Source organism: Hirundo rustica, chromosome 3, assembly GCF_015227805.2.
Source record: "Hirundo rustica isolate bHirRus1 chromosome 3, bHirRus1.pri.v3, whole genome shotgun sequence".
NCBI lineage: Eukaryota > Metazoa > Chordata > Aves > Passeriformes > Hirundinidae > Hirundo > Hirundo rustica.
Genome location: NC_053452.1, coordinates 96,037,736 through 96,064,767, shown reverse-complemented (window position 1 = coordinate 96,064,767; position 27,032 = coordinate 96,037,736). Strand labels below are relative to the sequence as shown.

General features: G+C 37.3%; 1 protein-coding gene across 4 annotated transcripts in view; it reads left to right on the top strand.

Annotated features, from left to right (window-relative positions):
- Window positions 1-27,032, top strand: part of DLGAP2 (DLG associated protein 2) — a 428,484-nt gene that overhangs the window by 387,049 nt on the left and 14,403 nt on the right. For all 4 annotated transcript variants that reach the window (XM_058419831.1, XM_040059350.2, XM_040059349.2 and 1 more), the window contains 3 exons: window positions 9,678-10,027; window positions 20,138-20,223; window positions 21,478-21,893. In XM_058419831.1, coding sequence (XP_058275814.1) covers window positions 9,678-10,027; window positions 20,138-20,223; window positions 21,478-21,893 — 852 coding nt within the window. The remainder of the gene's footprint in view (window positions 1-9,677; window positions 10,028-20,137; window positions 20,224-21,477; window positions 21,894-27,032) is intronic.

The window sequence follows — 27,032 nt, the reverse complement described above, 5'->3', positions numbered from 1 at the left end:
TAAGCAAATTGTTTTTCTCATCCTCTTCATCTTAAAATTTCTTATTATAAGTTAAATAAAATTACAAGCTACACATAGTTACGGTAGGAAAGAGAATAGCTAATAGAAAGAACAAAAACAATTATAAGCATACATAATATATTCATGAAGGGGTTTAGGAGGCTGATGGAGATAAATTTAACTTAGTGAGAAGGGTACATGGGAGTTTGAGAAGAAATTCTACTGAAAAACGTTTTCAATTTTGTTTTATTTCAATGTGAAAACAGTAGCACAAGAAGAGAGATTCTAAGGTTTGGAATTTTTTTTCTTTCTCTCTTTCTGTGTTGGTGATGTGACAAATGCAACCCATATTCCTGAAAAGCCACACATACATTTTGAAAATGAAATATAGTTAAAGGAATGCTTTTCCTTTCTGTAACTGAAAACTGAGATGGTGTTTTTTTAATGCAACTCCAGTATTTTAGAGGCACATAGAAACTGTTTAGAAGAGCATTACAGCTGTCAGCACTTTGCCATGCCATCTACAGGATACTGGTTAGGTTATAATTTCTTGTTAATTAACTGATCTAAAATAAAACCCTTTGTAACCAGTCCATCAGCAGTCTATGAGGTTTGTGTTGCCCACATCTCTTTTAATTTTAGCAAAGGCCTGCAGTTTCTGATCTTGATGTCTCATTGGAATTGCATTTCTGTTTTGAGACTAACATTAATTACACTGTCAAAACATATTTATCATTTATGTAATGTGGAGCTGCCTATTGACCTAAGTTTTCTCAATATGGAGGTAACATCTTGCACACTGAATTACTTGATTATAGTAATTCCTTTTATACATTTCTTTTCCAGGGCGACTGTAGTGGCTCCAGATTTTTCCAAATTTAGTGGTCACATTTCCACTTAATTGTTAGTTTCCCGTACAAAATCAGATAGTTCATACAGAACTGAAGCCTAAAAGGATCTACTCTGAATATTGAGACTAGCCTGTTGCACACACAGAATTTTTTTTTTTTTTTTTTAACTCATCCAGTAATTCTGCCTTATCCCAGTAAATTATAGTTGAGGTTATGCATCACACTAATGATCTCAGTAGTTTTTAAAAGTGCTGCACAGATTCTGTTTATCTGTGCAGAGATGTCAATGACAGATGCTGCTTAAAAAAAATAGGTTTCTTATATGTAATTCGTTTGGCAGCAGTGTCTCAGTCATGTGCCGTTTTGGAAAAAAACTGTTTTAAATAGTTGTATATAGGAAGCACAATTCTTGTCTGTGTCAATAATATATTGATACAATGGTCCAGATCCTGAACTGGTATGAATTGGACAGATTCCACAGATTTCAATATCAACATTTTCAATGGGATTAGCAGCATGGTCTAATCTAGAGCCTCAAACTGGCCATTTAATTTAAAAATTTACAGAAATATAGAAGGTTTGGTTTTCATTCCTGTCTGGAGTTACACAGTTACCTTGGGCAAAGCTGATACTGGCTGCTATGTAGTAGCTTCAGCAGAAGGGATCAAGGTGCAGAAAATTCGGTTTCAGTCCGTACTGCAGGCAAATTCCAGTCAGATTTGCTTTACCATCCATCTCACAGGGGAGAGGAAGTTCCCACCTTTCTAATGAACATTGGTAACAAAAGAGAAGTTATGTCCTAGTGCAAACAAGTGTGTCACAGGAACAGAGCTTTTGGCTGGAGTTTGTCTCATCCCTTTAGGCATTTCATAGCACCATAGAACCATTAAGGTTGCATAAGACCTCCAAGGGTCATCAAGTCCGACCTTTGACTGAACACCACCATGTCAACCAAATCAAGTGCCAAACCCACTTTTCCCTTGAACGCTGGCAGTGATAGTAACTGTCAAAAGTAGGTGTCCTAATTTGAGCTGGTTGTCCTTGATTGTCTTTATGGTTGACAGAGAAAAGCAGAGGATGATTCATTTCCTGGTAAAATAAGCATGTAAAATGGACAAGAATTGCCCCCAGAATTGCTTATTTTTCTCGCAGTAATTCTAAAAGTGATTAGAGCTGGATGACTGGGCTTTTCTCAGTGACTGATGTGAGGTGAGATGGATTCCCATGTATAGTTCCCAAAATCTGTCTTGAAGGTCTGTGGTAGTTCACTGTTATTAAAAGACCCTATTTAAAATGCTGGCACAGGATAAATGCAACATTTTGCTCCCAGACTCTGCTAACACGAGACTACCTATTAACATCCGACTTTAGGGTGTAACAAATATCCAGATTTACTTAATCGCAAGACATGTAAAATGATGAAACAGGAAAAAAGGTTACAAAGTTATAGATGCATACTACCCTGACAATACTTTCAGGTATGTAGTTTAACTAAAGTGCAGCCCGTTTTATAAACTGTGCTATAAAAATCATCTGTGTGTAAGCAGTCTTTCAAAAAAAAAAAAAAAAAACTCATAAAAATATCACTGTGATATTTTTATGTAATATCTATATATATATATATATTACAGTGATATATATATCACTGTTTCTTACTGTTTAATCTCAAAGGAAGAAACAGGTCATTTTCACAGATACCGAAATTTGAGACTCACTCTCTACTGAGAAACACTCTGGTCTCTTTACTGGCTAGGATTCATCATGGAGGCCTGAATGAGAAAAGGAAAAAAGCAGAAAGATAGGTTAACAACTAAAGTATCTCTCTGATTATGTTAGAGACAAATTTATTCAGAATTTAATTAAAAGAATTAACTTAATTAAAACCAAAATTATCTCTTGAATTTCAATCACAGTATGACATTGGTAAGTTTCAATGACTATTTTTGCAAGGTTTGAATATCCTTACAATTAAAAAAAACCACTCTCAACTACCTTAAAAATGAATAAAATCGTGAACTTGGAAAGCCTTCAGAAGTTACAGGGTCTTTCACCACCAGAGCAGTAAGCAACGGTGTGGACCTTTCCAGGGAGCAGCAAAGGAAGGGGCTGGAGAACCCTGACTATATATGATGTGCTTCCCTCCCCTACCCTACACTCACATACAGACAATATTTCAATTTAAGTACAAGGGGGTGTGTAAGAGGAGCACTCTGAAGGACTTGATTTACATTCAGGTGCCCGTCTCGGGTCAGGTAAGGGAGCAAATCACTTTTTTTTTTTTTTTTTTTTTTTTTTTTTTCCCTGTGCAGCCTGAGCACTTACTTCTCCAGTGCTGAAAAGAGAAAGTAGAGCCCCCAATCATCAGTGTTGGTTCTCAGGTAGTCACTGAGGGCACACTTTGAAAATGGCTAGCTTGGATCCAAACAGTCTGATTCAACCTTTTCCTCTTCATTCTAACAGATCCATTTTTCTTAATTAAATACCAGAAGCTACACAGGTTTAAACGAAGCAATTTTAAATCTTTTTGTTATGACTGAACTCTAAAGGTATGACTGATTTAAGAAGGAAAGCCCTTACTAGCATTTCAGAATTTGACTAAGAAAAACAGATTATTTTGTACGCTTAAACTGGCCTATTTGACGCTACAGTCTCCTTTTAATGATGTTTGTAATCAGAGACTGGTGTAGATGGAAGCTGAAAAGAGGCATATATAAAAAGATGTGTCCCAACATGTTCCCTTTTAAATAGGGAATTCTGTTCCTATTTTTGACATCCATGCCTTATTAGAAAAATCATAAAATAGTTAATTCTTTTGGTGAGAAATAAACTCTTTTAGTGTCTGAGATATTTTTTTTCTCAAAAATCCCCTTCAATTTCTTAATGTTCTTCTAATGATCATCATTCTGTGTTTTGAGAAGTAACTGTTAGTGATCCATATGTACATTTTTATTTTAGAAGTGACTCAGAATTTCCAATGATCATGATGGAGAACAGTGAAGAGATTTCAGGGCATTTCAGGGCCAGTCATGTTAGCTGGGACTTCCAAAACTTTTGGCTAGATGAGTACACACCACAAGACTATTCCAAAAACTGAGTACTTTTTTGATCCAGGATTAGATTTGATTGTTGCCTTTCATTATGAGAAGGTTACTTTTTCCTCTTCTAAAATAATTCCAGGCTTGCTGTTGACTTTCTCCATGCAAAGCAGAAGATCTAGCACCATCCTGGGAATCTGCATTGTTTCTCCTGGTGCTGTGGTTCCTCAGAGGAGCCCTGTGTGCCTTCAGCAACATGCCCCTGGGGCCTCTGCCTCCAGGGCAGCTCCAAGCTCCCTGCAGAGTAATTATCCTCCTAAATAAACTTCCTTACAAAACAGAAAGTGCAGTTTACTCCTGCCACAACCATTTCCTTTAATTGATGGTGCTTTCATGTAAATTCATCATCCAGATAACTTTGTGATCTCAGCCTAAATAATGTTATTTTGACTAAGTGCTTAATGGTTATATTGATTTGTAAAACCCCCTCAGGTGATTCTATCTTTGAAATGAACCAAAAGTGGTGATTTATTAAAAGGTTGCCTTTTGAAAGGTGTTCTGAATGTCACCCACGGCTACTATTTCATCAAATAGATCACATTTCTCCTACTGCCTTGTATCTGTGAAGGTCTATAGCTAACCTGAAGTTATATCTAAATTGACCTATTTTAGTAATTTTATGTCTAGTATAAACTTTGTTGGCACTAAAATATGGGCCAAATAACTGACTTCTATGGCTGTATCAATAGTAACTTTTAGCAAGTTTAGACAAATGCAGTGTAGATTAAGAGGGATATTCTGCTTCCAGCTATATCAGTTAAACTGTTGCTTACGAAATATCAGGAAATCTTCCTTGTGGTATTTCTTTATGAGACTAGATGACCACCGATGGCAAAATGAAAGAGTCTGCTCTCTTTCACCAGGTGGAATATAACAGCTTTTATTCTCAAGTCCTGCCCTGCCTGGCTGGAGCTCTTCCCGCTGGCTCACTGGGGCCAGAGAGAGCGAGGCCCCACCCCTGCTCCGGCTTTTTCCCCAGGGGGCAGGGCCCAGAGGCAGGGAAAAGACACCACCCAATCAGGGATAAAGTGGGAGGGGAACAGAGTTGGGTTACAGCTGAGTAAGGACAAACCACGCGATACAGATTACAAATCCGATGAAACACAATATAAACCAAATTAATGCATTACAACACTTCCTCGTATTTCCACTGCCTGTATCCAAACCACCAAACTGCCAGTTCTCCAGTGCTGGAATTGTCTTCCTAGCTACTCTGCAGTATTGACATAGTGCCTGATGCTCTGGTTGTGACCGATGCTACCTGGCTGGCACATAGCACATTAAAAAGTTAATATGGTTTACAGAACAGGTCATTCATAGCCATCTCTGTGCAAAATTTGGCACTGGTAAGCCATTTTGAGTATGTGAAGGTCTGGCACTTAAGATATGAATCCTTACAAAACTAATTTGACATTTTTTTTACTTTTTCCTGACTGTGTGACAAATTAATGCATGTTATTCTGCATTGCTACCTTCTTATTTCTCCTGAAAAATTTATACCTGGTTTGCATCATTGTTTAATCTGACCCACTATGAAGCAGCACAGAACCATTTTATTTTCGCTCAGTTTCTCTAACAATGCCCTTCCTTAAAGGAAAATCCAGTGGAGCCAATTGCACATATTTATGTTGAAGTGGAGTAATTACCCAAGCAGTTAATACTTTGATTCAAATAGGAGTCTAAAATACCCATATGGTTTAGAATTAGAACAGTTTTACCATTTTTGTCATTTTTGATTGATTATTATAAGTTAATAGAGGGAGACAGAATGTATGTTAGAAACTTTAAAAATATTTTTCCCACTTTATTCAATTAGGCAAAAAAAAAAAAAATTCTGCTTTTTATATCAAGATAGACTTTGAATACAACTGGAAAGAAAATTTTAGTTTCTTTTTCTAGTTTATTAATAAAAAGACATATTTATGTCTTGCGCCATTTGCTTTCTTTTACTTTGCATTTCAGAGCAGCTATAGGTTTTGCAAACTGATTAACGGCATTGCAGAGGCTGGTTGCTTTTACTTTGCTTGAGCTTCAGTGCTCAGCAGCAGGACTGGTGAGAGATATATCAGACATGTTCAGGCTACGAACACTAAAAGAAATCAGAAAACTAAAGAAATCAAAGATCTTTGGTCAGCACCAGAAACAACAGAAGGTTATCCTGGATTGACGTTTTATGTGTCCAAATATGGAGCGGGTCTCTGGTATCTGCTCAAGTCCACAATTTAAACGTGTCTGAAGCCATCCTGTACCAGCTCTACCCTCCTGGTGCTCTCCTCTTTCACACCCCTGCCTCACGCTGGGTCTCATCTCCTGCTTTTGTGCTGCCTCTGATGCTCTTGTCCACAATGAAGACAAGAATCCTCCATCCCAGTCTTCTCATTCCCAGTTCAGTTTTCATCACCAATGCCCTGTGGAGCTATGGATGACTGTCCTCAGTCAGTGCTCAGCACCCCAGGACTGCATTGCCCAGCACCAACCGTCTCTGTGGGGCCAGCAAAACATCCCACAGCTCAGGAGTTTGCAGAATGGTGACTAAAAAGGGGAAGACATGAAGCTTCAAAGATATGAAGTGCTGAGGAGGTTATAAATGCTTGCTTTGGACTAATAACTACTATGGCAAAATTTACAAGGTAGAGAATGATGCAGGAGCCACAGTTGTCCATCAGCATTAAGTGGATGATAAATAAAAGGTTCATTTTCTATTAGGAGAAGGAAATGTTTCTTCAAATATATAAAGTGTTGTATCTACGATTGCCAGGACCAAGAACTAGACATGATAGAAAAGCATTATTGTTGAGAACACAACTATTCCCAGGTGCCCTTATTAATGGAAACAATTTGCAAGTGACATAAAATTTCATGCTTCAGACACCTTAAGGCAATACTTATTTATTAAAGATCTAAACCCATGCATGTACAGTAAAGTGTGAATTACTGTGTTACTTTCTCCCTTAACAAGACCTTAATCTGTTATGTAGTCATCTCTTAAGTCAGCAACACATGCCAAGTTATCGCATTTACTTCACTAGAACCACTTGAGTGACTAAAGCAAATACAATTTGGTAGCAAGATTTGACTCTCAAATGAATGGCTCTATCCTCTTACTTGATTTTGTTAGTCTCCAATTAGTCCCAGACTTCTGTCTCTGAAACTGTTATTCGAGATATGAACTCATTAACAGTGTAGAGATGGATTTTTTTATTCCCTGCTCAATATTTGATCTCTGTGACTGTATTAGGAATTCATTGAATTTCTTCCTGCCATATTTCACTGTAAATATGTAGCAAGTTTCTCACAAGCTTCCAGTCTACTGGAAGTTTCTTCTACTTGTTGAACATCTGTGGGATTTTTAATTTCTGTTTAGTGCTCATGATCAAATGCTTGCCAGAACACTACAGTTACTGTAGTACTTGGTGGCTTTAAATCATGTTACTCTACTGAAATAATCAGACTTTTTAGAATAAACTATTCAATCCTAGGGGGAGAAAAAATGGGGGGAAGAAAAAAATGCAAGAAATTATTTTGGTTTTGCCAGAGGGAGAATTTTTCTTTTTCAGAAATGTAAATGAAGATTAAGTCAGCTATGAAGGGTTGCAACAGCAGTTTAACATTCATATTCATTAGACAGAGAAGTGATTTGCTGCTCAAGTAGTAGGGATATATCTGCTTGTGATGTTTCATTATCACATTAACCATATGTTTCATTATTCACTGCTATTTTTTTACATGAAAACAGATGTAAAAAACAGTAAAGTAGTTATCACAGTGATAACCTGTCTTATGTTACAGGTAAAACTGGCTTCCTGTGCTGGATATTGTTCATCCCATTTCACCCCATTTTCTCTATTTCTAATGTTTCTCAGCATGTTGATCGCTTGCATCTACATTTGTAGGGAGAAGGTGGGGAAGCAGCATTATGGCAACTCTTTTAGTGAAAACATTCCTCAGACCACTGCTCGAGTACATTTGACACTGCCTTAATCTCCTTACAGCCTTCCCCTTCTTCTATGAACTTTCTGTACTCCCTAAAGCATCTGAAAAATATTGAGTTCTTTCTTTTTAATTGCTGGTTACAAAACTGACAGGAGATAAGTCTGCTGATAGGACAACAAAACGGCACTTGAAAAAAAAGCACATATTCTGAAGAACATGTTTCGCATGTTTTACGTGTTTCACTCTGTTGGAGCGATTTAGCTCAGAGTAAGGCTCTAAATCTCTACCAGAACTGAGCGGCATCAATAGTAATTCAAAATATTCTTTAAATTATTAAAAGATTTTCTTTCCTAGCTCAGCCTTTATATCTTTTATGCATGATAACACTTTTATTTATGATTATCAAGAGTCAATATTTAAGAGTCACTTTCTCTAGACTCACTGTTCTCATAGGCTAGCCTAGTGATACAGACTTAGCAGTCCAAGGCATTCATTCCTAAGCTGGTGTCTTCATTCCAGATAGCTGCAGCATAGCCTTATATTAAAAAACCACCACTGGTATGGGCTGACTTCATTGCTCATCAGCCCACACCAGTGTAACGGGAAGAGAAACTCTTACAGAATCCTTTTTGGACTCAAGCAACCCCAATTCCAGGGTTATCTGAGTCACTGTTGCAATGTCAATCCATTTAGTAACACTAAACAAAGGCAAACTTACTCCTGTAACTATACAAGAAGGGAATTGGACTTGGTTTCTCCATACAGGAATAAAGAAAGATATATCACACTGCATTTTTTTTTTTTTAACAGTTGCTAATTTTATTAATTATGAACATTTGTGCTTTGGGGAAAATACTCTTTCACAACAGAAATACTCTTATTAGTACCAAAACAAAGTGAAAAGTGTATAGTGGGCTTAGACAATTAGAAAATTCAGCTGTGTGATATTGATGATTAAATATTAATCTCTATGAAATTTTTAAAATTTTGTAAAGAAGAAGTATTGGCACCATTCTGAATCTGTAGAGCTTTGTTGGATGTTTTACTGAGCCTTATGCTGGAAGACAGAATCTATGTTAAACCAGCCTCAGAACAGCTCAGCTCAAAGACTTAATAGCTTTGCCTATATTACAATGTTTTTAACATGCCTTGAATTTCCTTTTATTAACTGTATTGTGGATATTTCTAAAACATGTGCTTTTTGCACAAACAAGTAAGTAGCCCACCTTACCTAATTCCAACCTGTGTACCTGGAAGGATTTTAAAAGGTTAAAGCATGACATACCATAACATAGAAGTTGTTGAATTATATTTTCTTCCAGTATATTGATGCTGTTTTCTTAACACACTGTATCTTTACAAAGTTCACAGTTCAGATGATAAGAACAGGGGAAAAAAAAAAATCTTCTTTTATCTCTCTTATGAGCTTTATCCCATAATCTCAGAAGCCTCAGTGTGTACTCACTCAGCACAAGTCTTAACACGTGTACTTGCTAACTGTCTTTCATCTTCATTGTAATTTGGGACTCCCATTTCTACCTCTTCCTTCTTCCCTTTTGAAATAAAATGTTTCTGTGGATAGCCATCTGACTCTGAGTGACACTTTCAAATGATAGTGAGGTTCATGAAGAGCACTACCTTACACTGTCATAATTTTTAAGTAGCACAATCTTAAGGTGATTTCTGTTGTCAAGTTTCCATCAGATTAATTTTGATTTCTCTCTTGCTTTTTTATGTTCTTTTTTTTTTTTTCTTTCCACCTTTTTTTTTTTTTTTTCCCTTTTAATTCTTTCCATAGCTGTAACTTATACAAGTTACAAAAAAACACCACCACCAGTACCCCCTCGTACCACTTCCAAGCCGCTGATCTCCGTCACGGCACAGAGCAGCACAGAATCCACCCAGGATGCATATCACGACAGCCGGACTCAGAGGATATCCCCGTGGCCGCAGGACGGGCGAGGGATGTACAACTCCACCGACAGCTTGGACAGCAACAAGGCCATGAACCTCGCCCTGGAGACAGCGGCTGCCCAGCGCCACGCGGCCGAGAGCCAGAGCACCTCCATACGGACCAGTGACAAGGCCATCCTAGTGACTAAAGCGGAGGAGTTTCTGAAGAGTCGGCGTTCCTCTATAGGGATCCAGGTAGCCTATCATTAACATCTCTCTGTGATGCATTGCTTGTCTTCTTTCTGTAAATAGCATAGAATGAGTCATTCAGCTTTACTTGCTCTAATAATCTAACAAACAACCCCTGGCTGCTTAGCGTTAATTGCAATTCACATCATGGCTGTGCAGAAAAGTCTTTGGCTAATAGACTGTACCTGGGAGAAAATGAATGAATAAATCTCTAGGGAGGTTGCCTGTCATTAACACTTGATATGAAAATTATGCTGCAGAGCTACAGGTGAACAGCCTGTTCATCTCCTTCCCTCCATGAATTCACAGTCCTTTTAATAGAATTTCACCATCTTTAAAATGCTTTACTGCACCTTTTCCAGTATATTTCTCTTTTGATCTTGGAAAATGTGTAAAGCCACTCGATTTTCAAGTATTCTGCCTAAAAAGAGACCCTTGCCCTTTTAGTTGTGCTTGGAAGAAGGTACCAAAAAGAGGAAGAAATGTTCTGCTGTATATGCAGCATAATTAGAGATGGCAAGTAATAAAATAGCATTAATGAACACTTTCTTTGAGCATTCTCCCATTTGTCCATCAAAACCCACGATATTTATTTCACCTGACAATATGTGTGTCAGACTGTGGAAAGCTCAGACAGGTTCAGTTGTTTCAGCCAAATGAAATAGGATAATTCTAAATGCAAATTTTGATTGCTATTCCTTCTGCTAAATGGTAAGTGCTAGATAGCTAGAAATGGTCATTTGTTCAAATCTTTAGGAATTACCAAGTAATAATAAAATTTGGAAAGTTGAACTCACAAAAAATACGAAATCCTTTGAGACAGGAGTAGAGGAAAATTTAGGCTTCTGTTCTGCTGAATATTGTTTTTTACATCACTGGGTTCACTTTTGTGCTTACTTTTGTTAGATTAGCTATAGAGAAACTGAAATTTATTTTGACATAGGTATTGTGGAGACAGAAACATAGTTCTCAAGAAGGTAATCGTCCATGTAAAAAAGTCCAGTGAGTGACTGTATTTTAGAAATATACAAGAATATAAAAGAAAGTATATTATTTTCTTTAAAAAGTAGTAATTGCATTTCCATTAATTTCATAATATAGTCATAGAAAAATGTTTGGGTTAAGCATGTCACAGCTGTTGATTGAACTTTACAGGTTAACATTTTAGCATGCTGTAATTTTGGTGTTCCATAATGCATTAGACTAATGGGAAGGAATCAGCTTTGCCAGAAAGCTGTTTTTCCATTTCCTCGAAATAAAAAGTATTTGCTTCTGATTCTTTGGTCGCAGAAGAGCAGAATTCATTTTAACAACCATGGAAAAATATTCAGATGGCTACTTTTCAAATGCTTTACAAAGTAATTACTGTATCCTAAATTGTTCAGAGAAGGAGCTTGGGAGGTAGCACTGAAAAGTTCAAAAGAGCAGCAATGAAACCTGTGGTACCTTTTAGCCCCTAACCTGAAACTTACTATTCAGAAAAGAATAGTATCTAGTGTTGTTATTATCTCTCCTTTACAGCAACTGTGCCCAGTGGTATTTATCAATGTTGGTGTCTTGATTTGGTCAGTCCTGATATTCCAGCAATTAATTCTGGAACTTTGGAACTTTGATTACATCACTTGATCCTGTTTATTACTACAGGTGATGACCAGTATTTTTCATTGGGCCCTGACCCTTCTTTATGTGTGCCGTGTTTAATAATATGTGCTTATGATCCACAAAAACACCTGTGCAATGATTTCCATGGAGGCAGCAGATCTTCCGTAGCAACTTGTCACCTGACACTTGGACTGTAACAGTGGTCCTCAGCTGCACACATGGAGAAAGGCAAATGTTGTTTACAACAGCAGGTCTTAGAAGGGTGAGCTGTTTATTATCTTTCAAGAAATACAGACTGCTTGGTTGTACCACTTGACAGTAGATAAGGTTGAATTTTCAACAGTATCCTGAGCACATTTTAGTTGTTTGGGATGTTTTTCAACACTAACCTTCAAACATCACTAGTGCGAAAAATACATTTCTGCAGTATTTTTAAATAGGAAATGTGCTTTGTTTTATTTTTATTGCCAAGTTTGTACAGAATAAAAGCGCAAGGTGGAATGTCTTATTGAAAACTACACAAATGGTAATTTAAGCACTCAAAGTACAGTAGCAGTATTTAATTTCTTTTAGACTTCTGTGTCAAAGTAGCTTGGAAAAGGATGTTTTTTATTTGCATATTTCCTTGATTGACTAAATGACTTGTTTTCTCATTAGCATGCCATGCCAGGGTAATGCATCGAATTTGCATTTATTTGCATTAGTTAATTTGCTATCAGGATGGTTAATTTGTACATTTTTTACTGTTCCACTCTTTTAACACATTGATGGGAGAATGTTTGCCAAAAGAGTCTCATACAGGAGCAAAGAACAAAGGTACAGAGAGACCAGCAGTGCCACTGCAAGTGGAAATACAACAAACCCACCCTAGGCCTTCCATGTCTTTGAGATGTGTGATTTGTGCAGTGTACATGTGGTGAATGAAAGTCCTTTTAAAAAGCCCTGGCATGCTAGGCATGTGCCAATAGGGTTGGTATTCACGTGCACAGAGAACCCAGGCTCCTAGGGAAGCACTGGAGTTGCTATACATCTGTAACCACTGTCTGCAGAGCCTGACAACAGCACAGATACACTAATCCGTCTCACGGTGTGTTAGTCCTATCCCGGATGGGAATTTTGAACAAACAACTAAAAGCTTTGGAAATAAAGGCTTTTCAGAAAATAGCTTGAGGGTTTTGAGTTGGTTTTTTTTTTTTTTTTTTTCCCCTTTCTTTTTTTTTTTGGTAGCTGTTTATTTGTTGGGGGTGGTGGTTTTTTGTTTGGTTGTGTTGGTATGTTGGTTTTTGGGTTTGTTTTGTTTTGTGTTTTTGTTGTTGTTGTTTAATTTTATTTTTATTTTTTCCACTGACATTTAAATCCAGAAGAATATTGTCAGGCATGTCAGTAGGCACTGGGAAAAACTGCTGACTTACAAATTCAAATTAATTTCAAAATAATGATTTTGAGATTAAAAATTTAGTCAGCAATTGAAAGATTATATGGATATAAACAGAACAAGACTCTTGTAATCCTAGTAGCTATAAATTTCATATCTGTCTTCTATCATGACAGCAAAAGACTAATCAAAGTATGTGAATTAAAATGGAGAATAGAGATTGTCAAGAGTAAAATAAGCACTAAATCAGAACAAGGTGGTTGCTAAGATATTTTCCAGGACTTTCCTCACTCTATTGCTCTAGTTATAAACGATTTCATATTAAAAGCTTTGGGCATGTGAAATATATGAGAAAATATGTCATGAAATTCCTCCTATTTATTTCAAGTACTTCAAAACATGCAGTCCTTTGTTTCTTCCCTATTTAAAAGACATCAAGGCTTCTCAAAATGAACAGAAACCCTGGAAATGAATGAGATGGAAACAAATGTTCTAAGTGTGAAGGCTGATTCACAGTCATATTTTTGGGGACAAGCACTAATTGTAGCTTAGAGAATGGACTCAGTCATCTTCATTTATCATCAGAAGACCACACTTCAAAATACCTAGTGGGGTTTTTTTTTATAATCTCCAGAATCTACATTGAACAAATCCTTCTGCTAAATTAAAGGCAGTATCCAGGGAGTTTAATGCAATAGCTTGTTTGCCTAAGTTTTTTAATGACAAAAGGGGATCTTCTGCATAATTTCATTTATATATATATTTTTATATATATACATATATATATATATATATATATAATGAAATTATTCATGTCACATGGTAAAAACATTCATGATATTCTGCTCTCTCAAATTGGAATTTCCCTTTAACACAAAGCATTTTGTACCCACTTGTTAAATGTACTTATATAGGCACCTATATTTTCTTTGTACAGTTTAGGTTGCACCATCTTTGTCAGTGCTCTACTTCAGTATATACACAGCAATCAAAAGAAATATTTGCATTGATTGCACTAGTCTTGGGATCATAAATGATCCAAAGCTATAGAAGTAAGTATTGTTTATTCTCCTCCTAAAAAGACTGTTAGACTGTGCTTTTGTGGGAGGAATGTATGAAGTCCTTTGCCTGGAGAAGTCAGTGAATATTTGTTAGTTCAGAGCAATTTGCCACTTAGCATTAAAGGCACCAAAAAAGTTATCAGTAACCTCTACTGTATACATTATTTTCTTGCTACGATCTCATATAAGCTTGACATAAATCCTATTTCTAAACTCTGGCTTGTATTTTTAGTAAAAAGTCCTTTCTTAAAAGACCAGAGGAAGTTTTCAAGCTGCTCCTTTTGCTAATTAGCAGTTACTGTGCCATGCCACATATCTGCGTAGTCCAGATGTTCAGCTGGGAAGTAGCAGAATGGCAAAATGGAGCTCCATGATGAGACACAAAAAATCTCACAAGCATGGAAGTATAGGTTTATTTTGCCAGATTTCTAAAAACTATTTTGAAAGAGTGAATGTTTTTGGCTGGTTAAAATATACCATCAGTTAAGGAAAGCAATAGCTGTTAGTACTCTAGCTTTATTTGAAGTGGTTTTCCTATTTTGAAGCCACTGTATACAAATAGGTTTCCCCATACCTAAGAATTGTTATCTGAATTCACAATTACATGTACTTGTCAAAAGTAGTGTTTTCTACTATATTTCAGTCTTGTTATCACTGATAAGCCTATGCAAGAGAGGAAGGGTGAATTATTTCCCTTCCTGTACATCATCAGATTGTTTATTAAACTCTAATTATAGAATAAATTGGTTACAGCAGTGAAAACCCATTGAGGGCAGTGAAGTCACATGAGGAGAGATAATGTGGCCTGAAGGACTCTTACTGTTAATGTTTATGAGAGAGAAGCGAAAGTCAACAGGTTAAAATCTGTTTTCTTATGCATTGAATATATTAACTTCAAGTCTACCTTTGAGACAGTATGCATAGAAGCTTCGACTGGAATTTTTAGGATGCTGCAATGTTATTGCAGTTGCAGTGCACAGTTTAAGAGCAGAATAAGGCTTTAATGCAAATAAACATCGTTTTTAGTGTAGTTAAAATATTATCTAAAAAAGCAGAGTAAATACTTTGAAAGAATAATTTAGTTCATGCATTCTTTGCAAGAATGAGGGCCTATAAACATACTAAGATTGATTATAGCAAGCGAGTCACTTGGAATAGTGATTTGCATTTATTCAAATAATTTATAATAATAATTTATTCAAATAATTTTGTGGACCCTTTACTACCAAGGCAGTGTTAGTATCTGATACTTAGTTTTCAAATTTAGGGCTGTATCTGTCAGCAGTGACTGATCTCTGAGGACTAATAATATTGTCTGCACCTTGTATTGACAGCAGGGAATGTGAAGGGGTCAGTTATGTCTTTGTGAAGGTAAGACACATAATCATAGAATATCCTGAGTTGGAAGGGACTCACAAGGATCATTGATATAATAGAAATAATCTTATGGTGCTCCATTACATTTGCTACTAATATTATAAGCCTAGAGGACATAAGCAGGTACGACAACATTTTTCATGGTCTAAAATGCCGATTTTTAAGGATCTTTTAGCTCTTTTGTTGCAATGAGAGAGGAAGATTAGTTACTATATTAGATTTACTCCTTTCTTCTGCTTTTGGTATGACTGCCAATTTTTTTTCTTTCCTCTTTTGGGTGAGATTTCATCATAAACATATAAATATAAAATTTTTCACTTTATTTTTTGCTTTACTGGGACTGTAGGACAATTTGAAAATATTAAGGTCTTTAGAACCCATGTAAATATTCAAATAATAATGAATCAAGGAGTGTAACAACAGATTTAGTAAAACTTATTTGAGTTTCACGAGACAGACAATCAAACCAAATGTACTACTTTTTATCCTCAGCTCATTCCTGCTGTTTTCTAGCAGGTGTATTTATAATATCTCTCATACTGCAATGTAATTTATTTGTTCATTTTTTTTCTTTATGATTGCAAATTATTGTCTTATATTCTGCTTTTACTTGTTGGTATTTGCCTCCATTTTATATTTTGTTTGTTGTTGCAATATTTGCAATGCTAGATTTTGCCTGCACACACACACACAAAATTGGCATTCTCCTGCTACAAGGCATTGTGAGAAAATGAAAGCATTAAAATATCAAGGCAATCATCAGGTCACTTAGTTAGTGTCAGTCTTGGCAAGGAGGAGGGAAGGATAATTTGGCAAGAGTTTATATTTAGAGATAAATAATTTGTTTTTTATTTTAGTACCTAGACCATCACTTTTCTGATTTTTTTTTTTAATAAAATATTGGAGCATATTACTTCATTTGTGCGTGTGAATTCTAGGTATCAATTGCATATTGGGTAAATTACTCAGGATTATATCTCCAGGTGAAATGCCAGTAAGAAAACACCTGAAAACAGATAGATGAAAAAGATTTTTTCTTGATGTGTTGCATCAATAGAAAGGTACCAACCCATTCCAAAGTAAGAAGGTAAATCTGCCTCCACACATCAGAAACAGAGTTTAAAAGAAGACCTGCTATTTCTTACTGAATCAAACAATGTAGCTGGCAAAACCAGCTATGTTTTTGATATGCACTAAGGAGGAAGGGTGTGTATTGCAAGTCTGTATGCTTTGTTCCAGAAAAAGATTGATGGACTGATTGATGTTCTCTGTAGGGGCCTTTCCTTGTTTATGTCTTTGGACCATCATGTTTTATCAACACTGTGTCTCAGCTGCTGAGCCATCTCTGTGGAAAGCAAATGTCTATTCTCTGTCCATTGACCAGAATGGACTCTGCTCACCTCCAGAGTGTTACTAGCTGTATGCTACCTTCACAACTATGATACTACTGACCCTCTCTACCCTGTTTCTTTGTTCAGGAATTTGGCCTACCCCTCGTACCTGGGACTCACTCCCTAGGTACCAAGGAGCACGTTAAATAAAAACGGTCATCCTCAGGATATCACTCTTTGGAGGAAGTGCAGTGCTTTGGAAAGGGCTGAAGGCAAAGACTGACATGTGCAGAGATGTCAGCTTGGCTTCACCTCTCTGGCTTTGTCACGGGTCTGAATTGCCTGAACACACAATGTCCTGTCCTTCCTTTCCAAGCCATGTGAGTGAGCAGAAGGCCCTGATAAATCCCTTATTCCCATCTCCTCGACATCTTCAGTCTGGCCACCCACAAACCCCTTTTCCCTTGTCAACCCTTAATGGTTTTAACCCTGTGGAGCCTGTGACTACATCACTGACACCATCATCTGGAGTAGCAGTTCAGTTGAACAAGTTCAAGGAACTTGATCAACAAATGGAAATAATATGAAATTATGATGGTCTTTTCCTTTGGACCCAGACCAATAGACTAATAAAATAGAATTCAATTATAGAATAGTTTGGGTTAGAAGGGACTTTAAAGACCATCTAGTTATAACCCCCATCCATGGGCAAGGACCAGGGAGCTCAGGTTCCAATCCAATTTGGCCTTAAGCACACTTCCAGGGATAAGGTATCCACAACTTCTTTGGGTAATCTCTTTCTAAATTATGTGATTTAACTCAGAGGACTGGTTGCTTTGGGATGAACCTCAGTACCATAGCTCCTAACAACAGTTTAAACTTCCTGATCGCTCCCCCATTGTTACGGGTTTCAACATCAAACAACATCCTCGAGAAAATATTCCCCCACCTTGGATGTCATCTTTCTGCTAGCACTCCTACAGGTGCAACCAGGAGCCACAGTCAAAGCGTTCTGTGTTATCTGCTCTTATTCACGACACAGTCACAGAATGGGTTGAGTTGGAAGGGGTCACAGTGGGTCACCTGATCCAGCCTCCCTGTTGAAGCAGGGTCATCCCAGAGCACATCACACAGGAGTGCATCCAGATGGTTCTTGAATATCTCCAGGGAGGGTGACTCCACAGCATTTCTGGGCAATATGTTCCAGTGCTTGGTCACTCACCCTGTAAAAGAGTTCTTCCTTGTATTCAGTTTCTGCCCATTGCCACTTGTGATATTGCTTAGCACCACTGAGAAAAACCTGAAAAATATCATCTTGATACCCTCCCTTCAGTTACCTGTAGACATTTATTAGGTCCCCTCTCAAACATCTCCTCTACATCTGAGAATGGGTTCACTCTTTAAAACCTGTCCACACATGTTCGACTGAGGTCTCATTGCAGAAGTCAAAGCTGCAAGTGTAACTTGCCTCTCTGCTCCCCACCAACAGCCTACATGAGTATCTCATCCTTTGCTCAGTTAATTCAGGAAATTAATATGTTTTATATGCCGCTTTACTCAAATCACTGAAAGGACTAGGTGAGTGCCTAGTCCTTCACTTAGATTAAAATTTGTTATTTAAGGCTCTTTTGGACTCTTCTTTGCTATACATAAGTCTGCATTTCCTAGACATCTCTTTGTGCTAACAACTGGACCTCATGGCTGCTTTGAATAGAACAATGTTCTTTCAGAGACTGTGACACCCCCTACAAGCAGCTGAAGCTTCTCACTCATGTTTCCACCTTAACTGGAAACCAATTTACCTACCATTTCAGTTGGTTGTTCTGGCTTTTTTCCTCCCTCCAGCCTCTGTGGTTTAGGTTTTTTTACTGCCAATGTCAAGAAGAATCTTTCTTTTTATACTGACAGCACCACATTCCGGATGGAGACTGTTACCAAGTCTGATATTTTAGTTGTCTCAATGCACTACCCATCAAAATGAATACAGCGAGCTCCCATGCAGCTTCCAGGGCAGAAACAGAGGGCAGCATGCACTGTCCCCTAGACCTTATGCAGAATAAAATGAATTGCTGGGAAATACGTCACACTGGTAGCCAGACATTTTAGCACACCTGTACCTGGTGCTATACTGTGCAGTTTAAGCATGCCATTGACATTTACTAAAGGGTTCCTGCACTATCTGTTCTCGTGAACATCTCCAAGATGTTCACATCACACACAGGTAAATATAAACACATACTCATGTGGGAATGTACACTGAGCAATGGCTTAAAGATGGAAGGAGAAGTTACCAGCAGCTGCCTTCCTTGAGAAGTATAGTCCACATATGCATTTGTTTCCCACCCTTCACCCACCTTGTCCCTGCATCCCTTCAGAAACCAGGTGGGGCTGGGACTGTGCAGCTGAGACACAGCTGCAAAGACCATTAGGCTCTTTCCAGAGATGTCTGTGACTGCTGCAAGGGTAAAACTTCTCTTATCTTTATCATCAGATATATTCTTTGAATTCACACATGAAGTGTGCATATTGAAAAACTGGTTGATTTTTTTATTATTATTATTATTTACCAGTGAAAATATAATTCAGAAGGAAAAATCAGTTCTACTCTTTTTCTTTTTTTCCTGCCTCTCCCTTGATTCAGTATAATTTCCACGCTGCAGCACTTGTCTGTGTCGAAGACTTGGGGGTGGTGTGGTGGTGGGGAGTGCTATATAAAATCCCACAGAAACTTGCAAACGCAAGTCTCAGTCTTGAAGGAAACTACTATGAATATATTTTGGTAAGTGTATTTCAGATGGGAATGCTATAAAAAGTGCATAAATTGCCTGCTTGATACAACATCTTCAGGACTATATTATTAAAAAAAGGTGAGATAGGGCATCCTGCTGTATCCCTCACACCATTTAATGGTTTTATATTTGTCAACACAGTTGTCAATAAAATTTCATTGCTCTATTTCTTTTTATCACTTGCAAGCTTATGGGGCTAGTTGAGATTTTATTTTATTTTGTAAATCAAGGTCTATAATGAGACTGGTTTATAATAATATAAAAAGGGGTTACCCTGTGGATTCCTCTTAGAACAGCCCTTCCAGACCAAGCTTACTCCCTGATTCCACCAAACTGAGTAATTTCTTCTGCTTGGGTTTGAAATAGGGAATTACGTAGCAGAAGTACTTGTGCACAACTTTAATAAGACACAGCACCAAAACAAAAATACCAGGCTGAATACCTCTTACATTTGTTTTACTGTGCTAGGTGTTTCTTAGTGGTAAGAGATTGAATATATAATTAATTGTGAATGAGTGTGTGCAAAATTGTGCTGAGTTGTCAATGCTCACTCTGCAGATGTATCTTTTCTGTTGAATTAGGTGGAAACAGCTACTGATTCAGATACTGAAAGCAGAGGCCTGCGGGAATACCACTCTGTTGGAATACAAGTGGAAGATGAAAAACGGTAACTTAAGCATGTTCAAAATCTCTAGTCTTTCATAATACAACAAGCATTTGTAAACAGATTTAATAAATAACTCCTGACAGATGCTGCCACTAAATAATCCCCAAAGCCAAATTTCTTATATGCATTCTTGTCATTTGGTACAATTTGTGGAGATTACTTAGCAGTTGCTTCACATCTATCTAACTTTCCAGTTTTTAATTGGAGGGAAGAAAATTAAAGTATTAAATTGTAATAGTGGCTTAATATAATTTCATTATTAACAGAACAAATATTAAGAGCTACATATTGGAACAGTCTTCCTTCAATAGGACTCCTCATACTGATCCAGGCTTTCCCAGTCCACAACGGAGACACAATTTTTAGGATGGTACCTTTACTCTAAACTAGAATCAGCTTTTTGATTTTTTCAGTCCTTCTCTAGTTTTGTCCTTCTCTAGTTTTGTACAGCTGCTGGCCCATGTACTGACCCACAGGTTGTCCCTGGCAGGTACTGTTTGTAAAGTACTGGACCAGGACCATTATCTCATTTCACAGCAGCTGTCTCAGAGTTATCTGGCTGCTAATTGCCTTCTGTCATCACTGACTACAAATCGTTTGAGACAATAGACTCCAATGTGAAAAGATTTCACAAATAATTTGCTTCTCTGTCTAACTTTTTAACAAAAAGCTTTTCTAAAATGTCATTATTTAGTGTCATATAACAGTGGAAAATCAAGTTTTAATGGGCACCCTATTAAAAAAAAAATAAAAATCCCACCATCTTAAATTTGCTGATTTTTTTTCTTTTTTCTTTTTATTACAGGAGTCTCAAAAGTCTTAACTGAGCAGATTTTCAGATTTTTAAATTCTTCTTAGAATTTTGAACATTTGAAATTTTTTTATAGATATAGTTTACAGAATTCTGTCAGGAAGTTCTATTTCTGCTAGTTATTTCCAGTTTACTTAATAATGATATATGTTATTTTGTATTATGAGAATAAATCAATATTTGCTTCCAGAGAGAACTTAAATTATTTTATTTTGTACCTTTGCTTAGATCAATGTATCCTCTGTACATTTTGGCTTTCCTCTCTGTTGCTACCCACCATCTAATTTTAGTGAGATATTCACAATGAAAAAATGTTTAACATAAAGTCCAACAAGAAGAACAGAATCCATTCTTCCTCACTGAAATATTTTTATGTGCCTTTGTACCATCACATACGTTTTTCATATGCTTTGATATCTTTTCTTTCTTCCCTCTTCACCAAGGCATGGACGATTCAAGCGCTCCAACAGTGTAACAGCAGCTGTCCAGGCTGACCTGGAACTGGAGGGTTTTCCAGGACACATCACCATGGAGGATAAAGGACTTCAATTTGGCTCATCATTCCAGCAGCACTCAGAGCCCAGCACACCCACCCAATACAGTGCAGTGAGAACTGTACGGACACAGGGACTGTTCAGTTACAGAGAAGATTATAGGACCCCAGTTGACACCTCAAACCTTCCACCACCAGAGCCCTGGCTAGAGCCAGCCATTGAGACAGTAGAGACTGGTCGAATGTCTCCTTGTCGACGGGACGGATCTTGGTTTATGAAGTTACTACACACTGAAACTAAGAGAATGGAAGGATGGTGCAAAGAAATGGAAAGAGAAGCAGAAGAAAATGATCTTTCTGAAGAGAGTAAGAACATTTCAGTGTATTTTCTTAAAGACAATTACTAAAATATGAAATCTGTTAGGATAAAACTGTGAGAAGTAGTTTGTCCTCAGCATTCTGTAGGAGCAAAGAACCATAATACATACGAACACTGTCCTGCGAATGGTTGCGCAAGATGGTGCTTCCCAGAGTAAGGTTTTGTGGAAGTAGTTAAAGAGCCAGCTCTAGAGTCCAGTGCAGGATCGAAGTCTGGTCTTACATAGAGCTCAGATGGTGCAACAGCTCCATCCACAGCTTCAAATCTGACACATCCTTCCCACTCATTTCTGTGGCTCCAGTGCTTGACCCTTTGCCAGAGCACACAGAATGGTCTTACACGAACATTGTTTTGGCCTTTTCCTGAAACCTGTGATTTTGTCTCTCAGTGAATAGCCATTTTAAAAATGTTTCCATTCCTTTACAGGCACTTCAGCCTATTGGAAGAACAGAAAGCAGTAGTAGGCAAGAACAGTAGTTAAAGTACTTCTGCAGTTAGACAGGCATATGCATTATTAGGAGATTCAGCTGCATTTTCTTATTACAATTTTGTCAAGAATCATTATTATTCTCTCATGTCCTCTGGACACCTTGAAAAGAGTGATGGGATAAAGTGAAAAATAATGTAGACTATTTTGGAACAAGAACCAAGACAGCCCTAATGATAGCAATATATCAGATTGGTCCTAGGACTCAGTAGCCAGCTCCCTGTGATTCCCTTTGAGGTCAATTATCCTTGTTCTTCAGGCTCAGTTTTATAAATATTTCAATCCCTGACAATCTGAATTATTGTCTCAGCTGAGATTTTTTTCAGATCACAAATGAATTCATGCTAAGTTTTGTTACTAGCACCTTTCCCCGCATTCTTACAATTTTCACCATCACCTCTGAGTACCATTTCCTGATTGTCTGCTTTCCCCCTCAATGAGTTCTTGCTACAATGCACCCTCAGGTCTTGAGCCAGGCCAGAGTGGTAACTAAAAGGCCAATTTCTATTTCTTGCACTGACCTTTTCAAAGCAAAGAATGTCTATGTTTTTATGTCATCATTTTTTTAATTTACAGTAACATTTCTCTGCTGTATTGTGCTCAAGTCTGCCAAGTAACAACATAGGATTTAGGGTGAGGCAGTGAGTAAGGCTGGTTTTCCTTCCTTCAGCTTCTGATGCTTTCTGGACTGAGTTTTGTCCTTATTTTCATCATGGCAGAGCAGAGCTCAGAATTTTCCCCTTCCATTGATACTACGAAGACTTTAATACCCACCTAAGGACTGTTAAATAATAACATATTTTGCTTTGATTAGCCTGTGGAAGACTTTCCAAGCCTTTCATAATGGTTATTCCTCAGTACTTTTATTCGCATATGTCCTATTTTTCAATTCTTCAAGCCTTTGCAGTGCTGAATACTGATGTTTCAATGTCATCATTAAGAATCCCAAAGCACCTGCTTCCCGGATCAGCTGTTACTGATGTAGGAACATCAGTGTTTTCAGTCTGAAGCAGAAGTTCAAAGAGCAAGGCTTTGATCTCCTTTGAAAGAGTAAGATTATTAAGGAGCAAAGGGGAGAAACACACAGGCCATTAGCCCCTCTCTTGCCTAGCGAGGAGCCTGCAGGCAAGAGCTGGACTTCTCCTACCTCCCTGCTCTGTAAGCTCTTCCTTTTGCACAGCCCTAGTCAAATCTGCAGTCATATGAAATGAGCAGTGGAAACACACTTGCGTCAGTACTCCTCCCTCACTCGGAGATGTGGAGAGGCAGTTGGGGCTGTTATTCTTTGGAATATGAAACCGGGTACATGAGGAAACTTGGATGACCTGACTTTAGCTGACTACCTGTTCTCAGGTGCAGAACCATTCTCGTTCCCGTCATGTGAACCTATACTTTTGCACTCCAGAAATACTCTGGAACACCTTGCTGCGTGGTGAAATGGCAATCAAGAAGGTATTTTTCTGTAAACTGTACATAGGACATGAAGATAATATGGGCTTCAGTAATTTTTATTAATATTTGGAGTTAGTGACCCTTTTTTAACTTCAAATATTTCAGTCAAAAACCAAAACATAGCATTGAGATTTTGTTTTCCTGTTTGCAGAAGGACTCAAACTTGGAAGAGAAGAAGGAAAAAAAAATTGATAAAATACAACTGAAACCCTTGAAATATCTTTTTTTTTAAACTAACAAAAATGGGTTAATTATTTGTGTTTGGGAGAGCCTCTCTAATAGATTAAAGAAGTTAAGAAGTTATAGAATGGGACTACATAGTGTTTGCAAATTTGTGTTCAGCTGACTGTCAAAAGTGAACCTCCAAGTTATGATTTTTCATTGTATGTAACTCATTTCAAGAGATCTTCCTGAAATAAGTTCCAAATTAAATTATTTTTAAATTTTATCCCTTTAGCTAATAATACATCAAGTAAAAGGAAGTCTTCAAAGAATTAATTAATTAGGGGAATGAGCTTCACAGCATTCTAAAAACTGTGCGAATAATTTTTTTTTCCTATTGAGCCTTTAGAACATTTTGTATCCCCAGTCTGAGCTACAGAGGTTGTAAGTGTGTATCCTCAAGAACTTAAGTTTAATGACATCCCAGCATGAAATGTATCTTGACATATTTAAATATTTGCCAGTTCCTTGAAGAAAATAAGCAGAAATGGCTGAGCCAAAAGCAAATAAATATGTTTTTCCATCTTCCAGCAAGACTACTATTCCCAAAACACTTCACAGCAAAGTTTGCACATTCAAATTGTAATTCTTAATGCTGAATAATTTCTTTTTGGCCTGGATATATTAATTGTACCTGAAAACCGAATATAATTTGCAACTCAAAGGAGAAGGCTGTCTTTATGATACCGCTTCTAGTTTGTTTTAAACATGGGGACAGTTAAAATAGAACTGCAATTTAGGAAAAAAAAAATCAGTTTTGGTGTTAACACAGCAGCCCTGAGATCACCAAAAGCCGTCTGATTGCTTTATTGATTTTTTCTTTCACTGTAGCTTTTCTTCCATAATGTTGTTTTAAGAACTTCGCTCATCAGGCTTGGAAAAGAGATAATTGCAGCACAAATAATCTCTCTCCCCTTCTTTTCAAAGCATTTTTTTTTATTTGGTCAGTTGCCATGCATTTCATTTTGAAGTCTCTGCAAACTTATTATATTGTTTGTGGAGGCAGCTATTTGTTTGCTATTTATGTGTGTGTTCATTTATATATAAGAAATATGTGATACGTGTCTGCAACAGTTCCCAGGGTAAGACCTCTGGTCATTGCACTCACAGGGTGCCTCCAGGCAGAGATAAGTGTTTCTCATGGGTGCTGACTGGAGTTTCAGTTTTACACCCTGAAAATTGTGTTTGGCTATTAGTGATGACAAGAAAAACAATTTCAAGTGTCACAATGCTATTGAAGACCAAGAGGGTCAGGACTCTGCATCCTATGAGCATGGTGATGGGAGAAGGGAGAGGGAACTGCAGTCCCTGCCCTCAGCTTGCAGGCAGGATCTGGCAGGGGAAAGAAGCTGGGCTTCTTAGTGCCACATGCTTGGCCACTGGAGTACTTGTTATGGAGAGCAGCTCCACAGAGTTCACTCTCACATAAAAATCCTTAGATAGACGCAAAAATTAACTATAGGATAAACTACACCAGCAGAAAGGTTTATTTTGCTGGTATCTTCTGCATTGTGGTTAGGAGCTCTGCTGGCATAGCAGTAAAGTGATCTCTAGTGGGGAAAAAATAAAGATATTAGAGTAGGAGCTCGAAGTATCACCCCTCTCCCACTCCCCTTAATTCCACGGATAATGGACATTTCCTTCCTAATTCTCTAGCTGATATTTCCACAGCACTGCAAAGGCTTTACTAATAGGACTGAATAGTAATAGAAAACACAGAGTAAAATCTCCCATAACTTTAGGGGAAGAAAAAATCAACAAAAAACCCTCACAGCCAATGGATTTTAGTATATTCATGAATTAATTATCCATAAAAGCTTTCTTAGGTGTTTGACCAAATACAGGTTATCCTTTAACCAAAGAGAACATACTGACACAGTTTTCTAATGCTTTTCACAAACTTATCCTTCAGGAGCTATTGAAATTTCAGGTTGGAGTGTTGTGAATGACTAAAGAATGTCTTAACTGTACTGAAATAGTCATAATGTCCTACAGTGTGGCATTCAAGAATTCCTCCCAGCATTTGTATTGTTCTGCTGAAATTTTCTTTTTTGAACTTAGCTTTGTTGAGGTAAAAAGCAAATTTGCTGCAAGTCTCAGTTGGTGAACAAGGGTCCCATTACCCTCCAGAGCACTGCCAGCTGGGGTTTGTGTTGTCCTAAAATGCCATCTGAACATTATATATTTATTTTTGTGTCTACATGCTCTGTTGATAGTGAAAAAGTTATTTCTAAATATTCCTGATTTAGATTTAGAGATTAGATAAATATCATGCCCTATCTTGAGTTAGGAGGGTGAATTAAATGCTAGTTTCAATATTTTTCCAGGCATATTTTCTCAGATTGTGGAGTAATTTATTTACAAGTATGTAGGGTGTGGGGGATGAAATAATCAAATGGAGTGAAAAATTAAATTAAAACATTTAATTTAAATAGACAGTAAGGAATGCCAGAAGCAGATTGATTGTTAGCAGTTTCTCACTGCTTGTGCAGCAGTGGCACAATTGAACAAAGCTTTTAACCTGTCAAGATCAGAGTTATAGCATCAGATTATAATCAATATCATCAATGCAGACCTAACTTTTTCCTCTCGACCTTTGTGTTATCAAATTATTTTCAATTACAAGGTTTTGTAGAATTTCTCAAATAATTTCACACATACAGGGGAAAAGACATCATTGTGTTAATTGTGCAATTCACACAATGTCTAATCAGGGTGTAAATCCTGAGCCTACTTTTAATGAAGTCATGGTCAGGGTTTTGTATATCTTCAGAGCTGAACTCATACAGGATGACCACACCACAAAAATTGAGTTCTTCATCTGCTTCAGGGAGCAGAATTAAGGTTGTGTGACTCTTTCCTGACATCTGGTCAAATACAAAATTATCTTAATGCAGGGAGGTATAGGGATTATATGAAAATTATGGTTGTGGATTATATGAAAATTATGCCTGTTTATGTGTAT